Source organism: Mastigoproctus giganteus, chromosome 13 (genome assembly GCF_048544385.1).
Source record: "Mastigoproctus giganteus isolate SK-2022 chromosome 13, ASM4854438v1, whole genome shotgun sequence".
NCBI classification, from domain to species: Eukaryota; Metazoa; Arthropoda; class Arachnida; order Uropygi; family Thelyphonidae; genus Mastigoproctus; species Mastigoproctus giganteus.
In genome coordinates, this window is record NC_143587.1 from 34,204,835 (window position 1) to 34,223,792 (window position 18,958).

General features: G+C 34.8%; 1 protein-coding gene across 1 annotated transcript in view; it reads left to right on the forward strand.

The window, feature by feature from the left end:
* The window catches only part of LOC150075941 (von Willebrand factor D and EGF domain-containing protein-like), a 213,488-nt gene that overhangs the window by 91,715 nt on the left and 102,815 nt on the right, over positions 1–18,958 (forward strand). Inside the window, exons 3-8 of the mRNA XM_090388022.1 lie at positions 8,668–8,908; positions 9,259–9,503; positions 12,558–12,644; positions 12,966–13,107; positions 14,379–14,584; positions 15,758–15,831. Of these exons, the coding sequence (XP_090244148.1) occupies positions 8,668–8,908; positions 9,259–9,503; positions 12,558–12,644; positions 12,966–13,107; positions 14,379–14,584; positions 15,758–15,831 (995 nt within the window). The remainder of the gene's footprint in view (positions 1–8,667; positions 8,909–9,258; positions 9,504–12,557; positions 12,645–12,965; positions 13,108–14,378; positions 14,585–15,757; positions 15,832–18,958) is intronic.

Sequence of the window (18,958 nt, forward strand, 5' to 3'; positions counted from 1 at the left end):
CTCCTCAGTTTTGTAATCTGAGTAAGAGGAAGAATCCCATTAGAATTGAGCCTGTTCAACCCATTCAAGGCCTTATACACCTCAGTCAGATCACCTCGCAGGTGCCTAGTCTCCAGCTGCTGAAATTTGCAGAACTTAAGCCTTTGTTGGTAAGAGAACCCCTTTGTTCCCCTCACCAATCTTGTTGCCCTTCTCTGTACTCACTCAAGGAACTGTACATCCTTTCTAAAATGAGGCCTTCAGACCTGTATACAGAACTCAAGGCATGGCCTGACCATTGTCTTATACAAAGGGATAATAACCTCTTTTTTCCTACTTGCAAAATTCCTGTATATCATTGACAATACCCCATGACCTGCTCTGGCACCTGTCTGCACTGCTCAGTAAACTTCATATCTGACTTCACAATTACTCCCAGGTCTTTTTCATTATCTACCACCCTAAGTGTAGTACCACACAGTTGGTATGTTTCTCTGAGGTTATGACAAATGCAAAGTACTGCATGTGGGCAATGTTAAACTTGAGTTGTGCTCCACTTCCTTATAGAAGTGTGTTATAGACTGTGATGAGTATACCAAACAGCTATACAGAGAAATAGAGTTGGCCAGTAAGTCAGAATGTCTTATAATGTGGGATTTTAACTTTACAGATGTTGACTGAAATTTGTGGATTGGTCACTCACACACTAGCAAGACTTTTGAAGATTTCTTGGATGACTGTTTTCTACAGTAGCATATTAGAGAAATAACAAGAGGAAGCAATACTCTTGATTTAGTTATCATCAGTGATTTTACATGCATTAAGAATTTGCAGGTAAAAGACCCATTGGGTGTTAGCAATCACAATGTATTATAATTTTAACCACAATAAAATTCCAATAAATGTGGAATTTTTTTAAACACAGCTACTGTTAAGGGTAAAGAGAAAGCCTTTTGCTTTTGTAAGGGTGACTTCAGTGGGCTCAGTCAGTTTTTAAATTCTATGCAGTAGGACCAACTCATGATGTTATCAACAGCAAATTCTAAAAGAGAAGCATTCGGGGAAGTAATCAAAGAAGCTACTAGGCTTTTCATGCTAATGGAGAAATACTGTTTAAGACTTAGACCTAAATGAATGTCAAATGAACTATTTAGACATTTGGCAGAGAAGAAAAGTGTGCATGGGATGCATATAAATTATCAGTGATATAGAAGCCTATGGGTAAATATAAATTAGTTTGTAATCAAGTCACAAAGGAGGTGAGGCAAGCTAAGGCAGGTTATGAGAAGTCTCTGGCAAAGGAAGCCAAGAAAAGCAGCAAAGACTTTTATGCTTATATTAACAGTAGAAGGAAGGGGTTGAATCACATTGGGCCACTTGATGTCAATGGGTTAATTGCTAATGACCCTGCTCAGGTTGCTGGCAAATTGAATAGATATTTTGCATCTACCTTCACACATGAGGAATTCTTTAGCAGAGTGGAAGAGGAATTGTTGAAGCTGAATATAAAGAGACACCTAGGGTAGATGGGATCTATCCAATCATATTAAGGGAGGCAGCAAAGGAAGTGAGTAAACCCATAGCCATAATTATGAGCATCATTGGATTCAGGGAAGGTCCGTATGGACTGAAGATATCTGAATGTAACCCCAATTCATAAAAGGGGGGATCAAAAGGTGACATGAATAATTACAGACCTGTCAGTTTAACATCTGTTCCAGGGGAAATAATGGAGCCACTGAATCTTTCAAGTCCAAGCCCATTGGCTTGGCCTTGAATAAATTGAGTGGTTAAAGAAGTAATGCAGAATCATCTAGACAGGAATGCAATTATACTGCAGTCACAGCATGGATTTGTTAAGGGGCAGTCTTGTCTAACCAATCTGATAGGTTACTATAATGCTGTGACCAAGGAACTGAATGCAAAAATTAATTTTGATATCATATACTTGGATTTCAGGAAGGCTTTTGATACTGTTGCACATAAAAGATAGCTGTATGAACTGGAGCAATGTGGCATTAAAGGCAAATTATTGCTTGGATATAGGGATGGTTAAGTGGAAGATGAAAGAGAGTGGTTATCAATGGGCACTGCTCTTTGTGGGCTAGTTTTATCAGTGGGGTTCCCCAGGGTTCAGTGCTGTGCCTATTGTTGTTTTCAATATTTATTAATGCCATCAATGAAGTTATATCAGGCTTAATGTCAAAGTTTGCAGATGATACAAAGGTTTGCAGAGTGGTTAACAACAGTGTGCGACTGCAACAAGATTTAGAAAAATTAGGTCGATGGCTGAGAAATGGCAGTTGAAATTTAACATTGACAATTGCAAGGTAGTGCATATGGGTAGCAGTAATTTCAGAGTAACTTATCAACTGTGTGGAACTACACTCAGGTTAATAGAAAATGAAAAAGACTTGGGGGGGTAATTGTGCAGTGAGATATGAAATTCTCTGAGCAATGCAGACGTGCTGCCAGAACAGCTCATGGGATTTTGTCAATGATATACAGAAACTTTGCTAGTAGGGATAAGGAGATGATTCTTCCTTTGTACAAGGCCACACCTAGAGTATACAAGTCTGGAGGCCTCACCTTAGGAAGAATGTAGATATGCTGGAATAAGTGCAGAGAAGTGCAATCAGATTGGTGAAGGGAACAAAAAGGTGCTCTTATCTAGGAAGGTTTCAGTTGTGCAACTTGCAGTGTCTGGAGATTAGGCACCTGTGGGGATGATCTGATTAAGGTATTTAAGGCCTTGAATAGGTTGAGTGAGCTGAATGTGAATGGCATTCTTCCTCTTGCTGAGACTACACAGCAAGAGGAATGTGCAGAAGTTTGCTTTCAGCCAGCAGGTGGGTGATTGTTGGAATAGGCTTCCATTTGTTGTTGTGGAAGTGGATGGTTTGAATAAATTCAAGGAAGAACTAGACAAATTCTTGGAGGATAAGGATGGGTGAAGTGTGTATCTGTTTTTTTTTATTGGCTGATGCTGTATAGGCTTGCTTTTTCGCATCATTTGCCACTACTACTACTAGTCATACAGGAATTCATTCCTGAAATCACTGTAAATATCAAAACCATGAAAGACTGAAGCTTTATGCAAAAGGAAGGTAGTTGGACTTTCTGTATAAAAATCAAGGTGCACATGTGATCAATAAGAATTAAATGTGTAATATGTAACCATACTTATTATAAATAAACACAATATTTTTATATGAAGAATATATAAAATGCAAAAAAAAAGAAAAAAATCATTTAGCTCATAAAGATTGGCATTTTTTAAAAGATAATGAGCATGGCAGTGATACTGGTGGGTGGATTAGAAAGTGATATGAGGGACCCTCCTAAAGATCTTTCCAGGAGGGTAACTTCCAAGATACTGCAAAGGAAGAAGGCACATTTGTAATGTTCTGAAAAACACTTGTTGTGGATATTTGCTTTCTTTATTCACAAATCCCCTGAAGGTCTCATTTTAAGGGGCCCATAAGTACTACCAGTTCTCTTAAATTTAGGCACCTCCGTAGCCAGTTGGGCAGGAGCAGCAGTGCATAGCACACGCTTCTTGATTAGGCCGGGGTTCAAGCCCGTGACCACCAAATACGGAGGATGCGGAAAGGTTAGAGAATGACCATGGCACATACCCGGAGCAATAGGGCCTTAGTTGCTAATGCTCCTAAAAACCAAACAACAACAACTCTCTTAAATTTTAGACTACACTCCATGAAGGATCCATTTCATACACCTTATCAGCTAGAGTTGTAGATGTCCAAAATCTCCTCCAGTGCCTTAACCGCAACTGAGATATTTTTGAATCACAGTGCCCTCTTCTTCCTTTCTGCTTTCAGCTCACTTTTTTTGAAATCACTGAAACTCTCTTTCCCACATCAGGTGCTAAATTCATAGTCCTCAGCAGCTTTCATTTAGAGATTCCTTTATATTTGTTATACAATCATCAGTGTTGTATTTTTTCCAGCAATTGCTGACTGACATGGAGGAATTGTTCTCATCTAGTTAGGAAATCTTGTCAGTGTGCACAGAGTGTAATATGATTGTAGTATGAGATCTTTATCCATCACTTTGACTCAGGTCTCATCTAAATCCCTGCAGCATAATATGACATATATGCTGGAAATATAACATAGGCTTGCAGACACTATCTGCAAATAATTGTAGCAAATGTTAAATAGATATACTGTACAAAGAGATAATTCATAATTATTATATATATATATATATACAGGGCGTTTCAAAAGTGATGGTCAAATAATTTAAAGGTCAACTGTACAGACTACAATATGCAAAATAAGCCTAGTAAACATGGGTCCTTAAGTGAATCGTTTTCGAGATATTGCACATTTCTAGTTGGGATCCACCACTGACTTGTTTGTTTAGGTTAGGTTATGCTCATTCTCTCCCTTTCCCCCTCTCTCAATGCTCTCAATATTATGATGTGGTTACAAAGGAACTGGATGCAAAAAATAATTTTGATATCATATATTTGTATTTCAGGAAAGCTTTTGACACTGTTGCGCATGGAAGACTATTGTACAAATTGGAGCAGAATGGTATTAAGGGTAAGTTGTTACAATGGATAAAAGGATGGTTAAGTGGAAGAAGACAGAGGGTGGTAATCAATGGGTGCTGCTCTTCTTGGACTAATGTTATTAGTGGAGTCCCACAGGGTTCGGTGTTAGGTCCACTGTTGTTTTGTATATTTATCAATGATATTGATGAAGGTATATCAGGCTTAATGTCGAAGTTTGCAGATGATACAAAGGTTGGCAGGGTTGTTAATGACAGTAATGGCAGTGTGCTACTGCAACAGGATCTAGATAATTTGGGCAGATGGGCTAAGAAGTGGCAACTGAAGTTTAACCTTGACAAATGCAAAGTACTGCATATGGGTAGAAGTAACCCCAGAGAAACGTACCAACTGTGTGGTACTACACTTAAGGTGGTAGAAAATGAAAAAGACCTGGGAGTAATTGTGCAGTCAGATATGAAGTTTTCTGAGCAATGCAGACAGGCTGCCAGGGCAGGTCATGGGGATTTGTCAATGATATATAGGAATTTTGCTAGCAGGGAAAAGGAGGTGATTATCCCTCTGTATAAGGCAATGGTCAGGCCACACGTTGAGTACTGCGTACAGGTCTGGAGGCCTCATTTTAGGAAGGATGTAGATTTACTTGAGCGTGTACAGAGAAGGGCAACAAGATTGGTGAGGGGAATGAAGGGATTCTCTTACCAAGAGAGTCTTAAGTTCTGCAAATTGCAGTGGCTGGAGACTAGGCACCTGCGCGGTGATCTGATTGAGGTGTATAAGGCCTTGAATGGGTTGAGCACGCTGAATTCTGATGGGATCCTTCCACTTGTTCAGATTACGAACCTACGGGGACATAAATTCAAATTAAGAAAAGACAGATGTAGATTAGATGTGCGGAAATTTGCCTTTAGCCAGTGGGTGGTTAATTGCTGGAACAAACTTCCATCTGTCGTGGAAGTTGATAGGTTGAATAAATTTAAGGAGGAACTGGACAGGCATTTGGAGGGAATGGTGTGATTTTTTTTTTTTTTTTTTTTTTGGTTGATGCTGCATAAACTTTTTGATGAACGTTTTGTGTGTGATACACTTGCTTTCTTGCATCAAATGCCACTACTACTACTACTACTACTACTACTGCTCTGAGACATAGCAGGCATACTAGTACTTGTCAAAGGATAGTCAACATGGAAAGAGGTTACAGCAACGAAGAGTATGCAGACATGCACTTCATGTATGGCAAAGCCAACGGCAGTGCACTTGAGGCTGCACGTTTATACTAAGAAGCATTTCCCTGCCAAAGGCAGCCCAACAGGTACACATTCATCAGGGTACATCAATGCCTTAGAGAACATGGGTTGTTGTTTTTGTTGTTGTTTTTTGGTTTTTAGGAGCATTAGCAACTAAGGCCATATTGCTCCTGGAATAAGCGGTGGTCATTCCATTGACCTTTCCGCATCCTCCGTATTTGGTGGTGACAGGCTCGAACCTCGGTCTAATCAAGAAGCGTGTGCTACGCACTGCTGCTCCTTCCCACCTGGCTACGGAGGCGCTCGAGAACATGGGTGCTTCGCACATGGAGTATGAGCAGGTAAGCCCAGAAGCATGTCACCTGATATCGAGGAAAGGGTGTTAGAAAGAATAAAACAAAATCCAGGAATTTCGACAAGGAGGGTTGCTCTGCAAGAGTGTGTACTGAGTCATAGCAGCATGTGGCAAATTTTACATCGCCACTTACTGTACCCCTACCCCATCCAATGTGTAGAAAGTCTCAGAAATACAGACTACTCTCCCAGAGTGCTCCCATAGTCAGTGGCGGATCTTAACAGAAAATGTGCATTATCTCAAAAACAGTTCATTTGCGGCCCGATGTTCACTGGGATGTTTTTGCTTATTTTAGTTTGTACTTTTCACCTTTAAATTATTGACCATTTTTGAAACACCCTGTATATATATATATACAGACCACTAACAATATATATCTATATATATTAGTGGTCTGTTGATTCTGCATGATGCAGTGTTTCTACTTTTCTGCTTTTTTCTGTATTCTCTATATATTTGAAACATGTGCTATATTTTTTGTGTGTGATGAACTATTTCACCTTTCAGCATGATGTTAATTAACTGAATTTCCATTTGATCTTTTTTGAACTCACACCCATAAAGATGTGCAGGGTAGAACTGTATTTATTAAATGTTCATTGTACATTAATTGCATACAATAAATGAATTTTAGTCCCAGTGCTTTATATTTTTCATAACCTTTTTGATATTTCTTTGGCTTTTTGCTTTTCTTTGCTTTTTATTATATCAGATGGTTTATGTTTTTCAATGTACTATATTTAATTAAAAAGTATTTTCTTGCATGTAGTTTGTAAAGGTTTATTTATTTTTTTTTTCCTGAGAATTCAAACTGTGTAGCCTTTCTGTTTTTAGATAACAAAAATTCTGTTTGTTTTGATTTTTTCATTATTTTTCTTTTTAATGAAGAAAGCAAAATGGCATCCTTCACTGAATTGTAAGAAGGATTTCTTTGAGAAGAGAAATAATGGAGAATTTTACTTTTCATATTATTAATAGTTTTTATAATATTTGAACTAATTATATAAATAATTTTTATATTATGTGATACGGTATGTATTACTTATGGTTAGATGATGATAATAATTATATCATGAATGATAAAATTTTTATTAATTTTTGATATAAGAAATTATTCACTTTTCTTTAAAGGAATAAATATTTACATTTTCACACACACCATCATATTCAAATATAATGACAGTAATCATATGCAAGTATAATGACTAGTCTGAATTTGAAGTCTATATATGTATGTTTAATGGGACAGAATAGGATATTTTTGTAATTACTTGTGTGCAAACAAACTGTGTTTGACCATGAATGGACATTGGTTTAAAAACAGGACAGCACTCTCATTGTTTATTCTCCATCAGATGAAGCACAAGCAGGAGAATCAAAACAAGCTATCTGAGTGTGTCCACACTCTTTGGGTATTTAAAATATCTCAGACAATTTAGAATTTAGATTTTATTGAGCAGAATTTTTAACATCCCACCACCTCCACCTGCATTGTTGGGTATCAACAGGTGCTAGGTTCCCATCCTTCTGCATTTGACAGCTTTCATCCTTTAGTCCAAAGGAAATCTCCTCCTGATGGATATGGAAGAGATCTAATTTCATTTCATTACCATAATGTGATTTTAAATGTTTATATGAATGGTTACCATTTGATATGCCACCAACAGGTGCAGCTTAGATGAGTAACTCTGTTTTTTCGCTGATAAGAGATATCTAGAACATAACATCTTAACAAATTTTGGGATCCTTCTAGGAAACCCCATGGCCTATCTTCCACTGTAATGGATTATAATGCACTGAAGTATGAAAGATGGAATGGAATTGATGTACCTCATTTGTGTGTTGGTTAGATATCTGGTTTGGAATTGATTAGATTTATAATGAATAGGGGAAATTTTATTTAGAAGTTCTTAATTTATATTAATCTATAAATAATTAATATTTATTTAGAAGCCCTTAATAATGCTTGCAGATATCAGCTACTTAGTTTCATGGAATATGACTGTTTCTTTTAAACTTATGCATTAATGCTTAACTTTAAAACATTTACATTTACAGTATTTTTACAAAATACATTATATGAAAATCCCTCTGAAATCACTTTATTCATTTTTAATATAACCAACATCACACATATTTATATGTTATTTAGAATAAGAAAAAAATTATAGAATTAATACACTTTCCATGTTTGTTTTGATTGCTTTGTAATTTTTAACATATTTAATAAGAATGCGATAAGCATCTGCTACCTTTGCTATGTCAGTCTTTTTATGTTTAATAACACCATTCCAAATGAGTGATTTCAAAAAGTTTTAATAATGGAAAGGTAATAAAATAAAATTAATAATAAAAGTCATTGACCATATTATGTTTTGAATCATGTCATTCAATTTGAGCTACTAGTTATGAAATATGCTTATTTATGAATACACTTCACCTTTCCACCCTTCCAAGTATCAGCAGTTGTTTATAAAACTGTAAACTAGTTAATATTTATTAATTGATCATTAATGATTTTATTTTCCTTTTTTCATGCACCTTAGGTAAATCATTGTGGCACACAAGCTCCAATCTGGTTATCACTTGGAAGTACAGCCCTTCCTTTACCTAATGAAGAAAAGCACGTGACTGCTTGTACAACGTGGGCTGTTCCAGGACGTACAGAACCAGGATGCTGTGTATTTCGAAGTCCAGTAAAAGTAAAAAACTGTGGAAACTTTTATATTTATTTTCTACAACCTCCACAAGGGTGCCATATTAGCTATTGTGCTGTCCCAGTGAAAGGTTTGTAAGTGATGAAGCTGTTTAATTCTACACAGAGATTTATTTCATAATATTAATAGTGTTTTTTTCTCTAATAATATTCCAGGGGTGGGCATAAAAGTTTCAGTCTATTTTTGTGGAAATTTAAACACAAGTGTATAATATTAATTTCACATATCCAAGAGTGAACATAAACTGTTTTTGCTCCTTTGTTTGTCTTTAATAAATTTCCACACCGAAAACTGAAGAGTATTTACACTATCTGTAATATTTAAATAATTTTAAGTTTTAAAATCAAAGAGATTGGAACCTTATGACCCTGTATAATAATTTCTGTGCCTATTTCTTATCTATTTATCTATTTCTTATAGGCAGTGTCATGTTTGCTACATCTTTGTCTCCTGTAATAACTGTGCAAGTGGAGATGGATAATCAAGTGAAACTTAGTTGCAAGTATGGAGAAAAATTAGAAAGTAATGTTTCAAGGAGAGCATTTAGAATAAAATGGTTTAAGATGAACAGTGATGGAAGGCTGCCAGATCTGATTGCAGTGCAGAACACAACAGATTCGGAAGTTAAAATTTCTGTTCTGGAAATGGTTCAGTTAGGAGAAAAGGTAATTTACAATGTTTAAAGCTGATTTTGAAATACATATGTCACTCGGTTACCTTATTGCTATTCAGAACATTTTCATAAATGTACTGTTTTGGATCTTAAATAATACTGTACAAGATGTTCTTTATAAAACTAACCATGTTGATTACAGTGAAAACCAGATTTTATGTGGTGTGTTTAAGGTATACAGGAATGGTGCCAAATAAGGAATACCATTTTTATTTTGTATAAAATAATGAATTTGTTATGAGAACCTTTAAAATGGTAATGCATGCTATAATTCATGCACCTCTAAACAATTTGCTTGAATTTAAATTTATATTTTCGTCACAAAAATATTTACACAAAACATATTTTTTATCCACCTGAAAATATGGTGCCTAATATGGAATATGACTATATGCATATTTGCATACTGTTTTATCTTGTTCTAACATTAAAATTGAGAGGCACACTGTTACTATTTATAATCATCTTATTTTCAAAATTCATGCCACGAACATGTCATTTTTTGCACTTGAACATACAGTATGCCACCATATATAGATATAGTTTTGAAATTTAGTTTAGAGGAGAATAAAAAGAAAGTAGAGGTTGAAGGAATATATAAAGGTTATAAAGAAAGTGTAAAATAATTTAACGACAAAGCAATAAAAGTAGGAGAGAAATAGAAAAGAGAATAGAGGAGGGGAAAAAATGATAAAATACATAATGATAAAATAATAATAAAATACTAAGGAAAGAGATATTGTTGCATAACGCACAACTTTGGTGTTACTGATCATGGGTCAATCGTCAGAATCATCTATTTCAGTGAAATAGAAATAGACTTGACAATATTGAGTTTATATCTGTTTTTGAACGTAAAATACAAGCTGAAATAGGCTTGGGTTAAAACTATATGTGCTAAGTAATTCGGAATAAATTAAGGTATGAAGGAAGTTAGATGTTAAGGGAATTATAGTTGAATGTAAAAGAGGGAATGGGGAAACATTGTAGAAGACATATAGTTTATAATTGACCCTACAGAGAACACAGATATAACAGGAAGGAAAGCAAACTTACCGGTACAAGAAAGCATGCAAAACTGAATTTAAAGCCAAAACAAGAACTGAAAGGATATATATATTCACTTTGGGTACAAGTTGTGTTTTGTGCTCACAGTCAATGGTATAGCAGTTTAGCTAATAGGAGGCAAAATTAGAGGAAATAAGATAGAAATAGACACTCCTGCCTTTATATAAACTAATAGCCTTGTATAAACTAATAGTGTGGAAAAAAATTGGAGGAAAGTGAACAGTATACGAATGAAGAATATAAAGTTAGTGCTTGGGTTATCCAGGAACGCATTTCCCATATGTACTATGAACGGCCCTGGATGTTGTAGATATATGTACCATTATAAGTTGCATGTATACGAAAATAAAACAATTTTATACTTAATAATATATTCTAATAATAATCTTATCCTATAGTATAATTTTATAATAATCTTATATACTTATAAGATTATTATAAAATAACTGGCATGTGAAACTGAATTTCTTCAGGATGCCACCCCATTTCACTATTTCAGTATAATATGTAATGAGATAGTCCATATATGCAGCCCATAACATTTCAATAGTTTTCTGCACATATACCCTTGTATTTTAGCAAATAAAATCTATATACCAATTTGGGATGAATTTTTATGGGTTTTTATAGGTAATGGTAGCAGTGATACCACAGTACCCATAAAAATTCATCCCAAATTGGTATTTACTGGTGAGATTCTAAGATGGATTGCTGGGTGGCTGCAGGGCAGAAGGAAGGGGGTTGTGATTAATGGGTATTCTTCAGATTGTTGTAACGTCAGGAGTGGGTTTCCTCGAGGATTGGTTCTTGGACCACTGTTGTTTCTCATTTTCATAAATGACATCAATGAAGGGATAGAAGGCATGATATCAAAATTTGCAGATGACGTAAAGATTGGCAGAGTTATTAATGATTAGTGCCAAGCAGTGCTCACTCAGAATGATTTGAACAGACTTCAAAAATGGTCAGAGAAGTGGCAGCTATGTTTTATTGCTTGAATAGCAACCCACAAATAAAATATATACACTTGGTGGGGTTGAATTAAAAACAGTGTAGGAAGAAAGGGATCTGGTAGTTACAATACAGGCAGATATGAAATTTTCTGAACAATGTAAACAGGCAGCCAGGAAAGCCCATGGTGTCCTATCAATGATTTATTGAATGCTATCCTGTAGAGATAGGGAGGTCATAATCCTGCTGTATACGGCAATTGTAAGACCACATTTGGAATACTGTGTTCAAGTATGGAGACCTCATTTGAAAAAAGACATTGAGCTTCTTGAAAGGGTTCAAAGATGGGCAACCATATGAGGAAAGGCTCCGATTATGTGGGCTACAGCTTGGCAACCAGGCACCCCAGAGGTGACCTGATTGAGGTTTACAAGGCTCGGAGAGGAATTAGTAAAATGAATGAATATAGAATTCTCACTGTTCTAAAGAATTCCAGAACTAGTGGTCATAAATTCAAATTACAGGGCTTGAGTTTTAGATTAGATTGTAGATAGCTGGAACAAGTTGCCTTCGCAGGTAGTTGAGGCTGACAGTTTGAATAAATTCAAAGGTCAACTGGATACTTGCCTTTGTGAGGAGGGAAGCATATAATTTGCATTTTCTTACCTACTTGGTTGGGATTTTTTTTGCCAGTGCAGCAAAGCTTGTGGCTTCCTTGGACTATATGGCGATTGCTGTTACTCTATATTTCATATTTCTGTAACAAAATTATGAAAGAGCTTCTATTATGTGATGATATAGCTTCTATTTTAAATGGTAAACATTAAAACTTTAGAAATGGTAGTTTCCTATTCATGATTTTATAACTGTCAGCATCAGATATAACAGATTTTGGATTTAGTAATAGAAATTTGACAGCCCAGTCATTGTCATTTTAAGGAAGTTTTATTCTTTTTAGATATCAAAAATACTCTTATTTGAATTTCAGTTCCTTTTCTAATTCCATTAATGTTTTTATTTGTGTTAGGTGATATGTGAAGTAGAAGCTCTTGATGCTAAAGAGAAACCTCTGTCACCTCCTTCATCCAGTAAACCATTTCTTGTTGGAATTGAGGTAATTATTCGGTTTCTTAATTTTGTCATTATTAAATTTTGTTGCAGAAAGCACATGTGAAATTATGATGTGTACCTATAATATGAAAAATATTTTAATTAGTATTCATTAAGATGCTAATAAACAAAATGAGGGCTACTCTAATAAACTTATTTATTAGCATTGTGTTTTGCTCTAATTGTGTTCATAACCATAATATTTATTATGGTTATGCGTACTTCATGATTTTTTAAGGTTATTTCATATTTGGTTAGAGCTAATTAACTGATTTGTTATTATAGAATCACTTTGTTGTTTTATGGGGATATGCTTTGCATTTAGGTAGAATCACAGTCGTTGATGATATCAGAAAATGGACATACCCATTCTCTCCAGTTTACACCAACAATTCCTTATCTGTGTTCCCACACTGAAAGTTCTGAAGTTTGTCAACTAAAATTAAAGTTGGAAACAAGTTCAGAATGTAAGTCTTAAATAAAAATATGAATTTGAGAAATATAATGAGTGCAAAACTTGTATTTTTGTAGTTTGCAGCAAACTTAGAGCTGCTGGCAGGCCACACCAATGACTTATTTGCCAGACTTGCATCTACCACTCTGGAATTATTGAAAGACATACTGAATATTTTCAAGTGAAGACTTGGTACTTACACATAAACCCACGATCTCCTGAATAGCAACAATTACAAAGATTTCTATAATTTATGAATTTCGTTGAATTTCATAAAATTTAATTCATTTCCTTTATGTGTTGCCATTTAATTAACACTATGGAGACTTGTAAAAGTTACTTTTCTGGCTTGCCTACTTATTTATATCAATTAGAAATAGCTTCAGATAAGCAGAAGGTGATAATGGATAACTGGATGGGCGCACACATTTTAATTTATAGACATTAGTTATTTCAGTGATGAATAATGAGCCGTTTCTGTATTTGTATGTAATTTTTGCAGGAGATGGAGAATTATTGTATGTAATGTCTGTTATGCAGATGTTAATTTGCACCTAATTTTTAACATTTTTCATGTAACCGTACTTTACTTGTTTTAAGCCTATAACTTATCAAATTCTTGTCAGTTTTTTCTTGGGAATGGATCTTGTTTTAACCACATCTATTTGAGCAACTTTTTTGGGGGTTTAAGAGAAATATAGCAAAAGAGTGTAAAATAATTTTTGACATAGCTTATAATATTTACATTACTTCTGTTTCCTCTTGCTTACTGTACTGTGCACATCTTTTGGCAAGGGCTGTTAAGGAACTACAAGTTTTTGTGTAATCTGGGAGGCTATAATTCAGTGATTTACAGATGATAAATATAGTGCTCACTGTTAATAATGGGCTGTTCTGTTTTGTGGGCCAGCGTGTACTGCATCATATATGTGGTGTGCATATATTTCACCTTGCTTATTTGTTCCAAATATATGTTTTAAAATCATATTGTTTTATGTTTTTGTTATTTTAAATTGATTTAATTTTTCTTGAAATATGCAGTTGCTGGTACCAATCTACCAAATATTACTCTTTGTGTGAGGTAATTCCTGGTCTATTTGATGCAAATCTAAAAAAATAAGATATTTGGATACAATGGATAGCATTTAGTACCTTGTGAATTAATCAGTGAACATATACTGCATATTTTTGCCCCTGCTTATTTCTTCCTGTTATATGTTTTAAAAGTATACTGTTATATGCTTTAAATATTTTAATTCATTTAATTTTTCTTTAAATATGTAGCTGGTACCAATCTGCCAGACATTACACTCTCTTCATGTGAAATAATTATCCCTAGTGATCCATGTGTGGGAGCCTGTAAATCTGCTGTAGTTTTTGTAAAGGCTAAGCAAGATTATATGGATGATGGAACTACTTCAAGTTTTATTAAAACTGTTACTATAACAGAAGACAAATATTGGGCAGGTTATCACCTTCCAGATATTGAGGTAAGGTATTATTAATTAATTAGTGATCATTGTGTGCAAGTAAAATGATATATGATATAGATGTACGTATACGACAAAACGCTTCTTATAACAAAGTGCAGTATTACATCTAGGTTACTGCTAGTGCAATCACAAATTCAAATAGAACTTCTAATAACTCTGTGTATGTATCCAATAGATAGCCAAGTGGCCTGGTTGTTTACGTTTGTCTCACACTGCTTTTACTAGGTATTAGTGTGGACTTGTAAATATTCAAAGAATGCTGTTTACCACAGTTTAGGTTGTAGTTTCTAAAAGTCTAACAGGTATGGCTTACATTAACATTTCTAAAACTCCTTACTGCTTATGCCCTTGTTGTTCTGCAGAAATAAATCCTGTATGTACCAGCATAATACAGCTCTGAGCCACAAATTGAGACTTATAGGTACCCTTTTTGATAGAAAAAGGCACAGAATTGGGTACATTGACAAAGTTCTCACATGAATTGTGTGCAATGTCTTTAAGATAAACTGGAATTCTAGATCATCCACTGCCTCTTGAACTTCTTTGAGGAAGGAGTGAATAAGGTAATAAATAAAAATTTCTTAATTTCTCTGGTTTGCATGTAGTAGCAGTGATTTGCAGTCAGCTGTATTGTTTTCATACATTTTATTTTTCTTTCTATTACTGATGTTAATATTATACTAGAGCCTTTATTTAGTATAAATGTCATACTGCCGTGCATTGTTATTTGTTGTTGTTGTTATTTGGTTTTTAGGAGCATTAGCAACTAAGGCCATATTGCTCCAGGATATGCGGTGGTCATTCCCTGACCTTTCCGCATCCTCCATATTTGGTGGTGACGGGTTAGAACCCCGGTCTAATCAAGAAGCGTGTGCTATGCACTGCTGCTCCTTCCCACCTGGCCACGGAGGCGCCACCGTGCATTGTACATTGTTTAAATCAAATCAGTATTCAATGGCAAAAAAAAAAAATATATATAATAATAATAACTTCAAAATTTAATTGCTAATCTTATTTTTAATTTAAGATTTATTAATTATAGAATCTACTTTTTTCTGCTTTATTTTTCTTATATTCCTTATTATTTTTCGAATGGTAAGACATTTAAAATTTATTCTTTTTTTTATTTTATGCTGATACTTATTATTTTTATTTTTTGTTGTCTTCTAGGTTAAAGTAAAAAATATTCCAAGTGGAATATGCTATTCCTTCACAGAACCACACTATATCACATTTGATGCCAGGTTAGTATTAAAACAATAGATAATTCAAGGTATGTAATAATGCATGTTGACATTAAAAATTTAATAATAAAAATAATTAGCATTATTGTATTTTCTATTAGAGCAGTTTCTCATAACCATTATTTCCTAATAGAAAACTTCAAAAATAATCTATCCAAACATCATTTAGTAAAGTTTTTATATGGATTAAGGATCCATATCAAACCTAAGTTATTCATTTTTATTTATGAACATAATTATTCTTATTTAATGCTAATTTTATTTGTGTTTTTAATTCATTCTTTGATAAAAATATTTTGCACTCATCACAATTGTAAAATAAAAAATGATAATGTGCCATGAATAATAATAATGATGATGATGAGTTGATTTCTTTCCCTCCCCCATTCCAGCGACAGCAGCCAAAAATTGGCCATTAAGCCATTGGCATAGTTCACATAAGAGATGACACTATTATCCATAAATTGACCCATGTTACTAATTTCTTTAAAAAAGTGACATTACCAGAAGGCACATCTGACATTTGTTTGATGTGTGAAGCACTCTCATGATGTCTTTTCACTTGAACAGGTTTCTGAGGTGTAATCCCAATTATTCTGTTCACCAGATTCATTATCCAGTTCTGTAGACTCCTCTCTGGAAGGTGGATTGGGAATTGGTAAGTCTTTATTGTGTGGCACCAGAAATAGAGGATGGTATGTTGGGATATGCTACACCTTTTTGATCCACAGACTTTTATATGAAATTAGCAGTCATGATGGTTTGTGGGCTCTCTCCATATTTGACGTATAGCAAAAGGCATACTCATATAATTACAATGAAACCATCCCTGTAATGCTGACCTGCAACTATCACAGACATGAGGTGCCCACAACTTGTCTCAATCATCTATAAACCTTCCAAAGTAAATACAGTGAAACTTCTCCTAACGGACACCTCTCATTAACGGACATCTCTCTACAACGGACATTTTCAAATTCCCCAACTCACCTCCATTGGTTTTAACGTGTTTGCAGCTTCTGTCTAGCGGACATTCTCTGTAACGGATGCGGACAGGCAATCTGCACTGTTTCGTTTAGATTAGCACTTAATTTGATCTCCCCATAACGGACAGCGGGCGAGCTCACGGCCCTTCTAGGAACTTTTCTTCCACGTATTGCCTCAATCGTGTTTTATTTTCTATTTCCGATTCTCTGAATTTTATCAAGGTTTACGTCGCGGTTCTAAACCCTTTTTCAAGAATTAAGGCACGTGTAAAACTTCTGATGAATTCGGTGTGTGCAGGGGGGGAGGGGATATGGTCGGCCTTTCATCTTTTCAGTTTCAGTTTTGTTCAGTGTCGTGTGAAGTGCACAATGTCTTCTCGTAAACATTTAACTTTAAAAGATAAAGTCAAACTCATTAATGCGTATGATCGGCAAAAAAATAGTGTTCGCAATCTCGCTGCAAAATTCAAAATCGGGAAGACGCAGGTAAGCGACATTCTAAAGAAAAAAAATGAACTGCTCAAACAATTTTGGCAACACGTAAATGATCACGTTCAAAAATCATTCCCGAAAACTGTTGGACTTCAAATTGACAATGTTACGTATGAGTGGTTTTGTCGCGAACATGCTAAAAAAATTCCCATTAATGGGCCTATTATTAGGGAAAAGGCTTTGGAGGTTGCGAAATCTATGGGAGTAAATGAGTTCAAAGCTTCTATGGGATGGCTAGACAAGTTCAAAACTCGGCATAAAATTTCTTGGAAAACCGTAAGTGGTGAAGGTGGATCTGTTGATACTGGGGTTGTAACAGAGTGGACCGTCAAATTGGAAGATTTATGTTGTGATTTTGAAGCTAAGGATATTTACAACTGTGACGAAACAGGGTTGTTTTTTAAAGCTCTTCCTGAAAACATAATGAGTCTAAAAAACGAAAAGTGCCAGGGCGGAAAAATTTCTAAGGAACGCTTGACTGTACTATTGTGTACAAATATGCTGGGAGACTTTGAACAACCTCTTGTTATAGGGAAACCACAAAATCTTCGTTGTTTCAAGGGCATAAAGTTGAATCTTTTGAATGTTGACTGGAAGTCTAATAAAAAAGCGTGGATGACACGAGATATCATGAGAGAATGGATAAGTCACTTTAACCAAAACATGATTCGTCAAAACAGAAAAATTATTCTTTTCATGGATAATGCTGCATCTCACCCGCACGTTGAATTGTCCAACATTCAAATCGTTTTTCTGCCACCAAACACATCTGCAGAGTGTCAGCCCTTGGATCAAGGGATAATAAAAAATTTTAAACTTCACTACAGAAAACGTGTTTTAAGACATCTCATTGCAAACATGAACGATGTAACATGTGCGAGTGACCTTGCAAAGAAAATCAGCATCCTAGATGCGATTCAATGGATTTCCTCTTCAGTAAACGCAATTAGAAAACAAACTGTCGTGAACTGTTTTGTAAAGTCTGGCTTCTCAAACGCAAAAATTGAAGTTGTGAACAGCAATGTGGAGCACCAAGAAGAACAAGAACTTCACCATCTATTGATAATGTACGATACTTCAGCTACAAGTGACCCTGGCTACAAAGATATAGACTCGAACCTCACTACAGAAGATCGTGCTCTAGATATCAACGACATTATCATCGATATTTTTCAAGTTCCTCATGAGGATGAAGAAATGGAAGGAGGTCATTCTGTCGAAGAACATATTAACGACGAACCACCGATGAAAATAGAAGAAGTGCTCATACAAATCAATCGTTTAAAAATGTTTTTCGCCGCTGAAGAAGATACTGAAGGACTTTCGATGGTTTCTTCACTCCAAACAAATGTTGAAAACAAAATTATCAGCTGGAAGAAGGTGCAGAAGAAAATAAGTGATTACTGTATGTATTTTTCTTAAGATAAAGTCATAATATGCATAGCACAATTGTATGTATATTATTTACAAAAATATTGTGCAAAATCTGTATATAATTTAATTTAACATTAAACGTTTAACGATTTTTCTTTATCTCTTGTGTATGTAATTGTATATTATTTACAAAAATATTGTTCAAAATCTGTATATATTTTAATTTAATTTTACATTAAACGTTTAACGATTTTTCTTTCTTTTTTTTTTTTTTT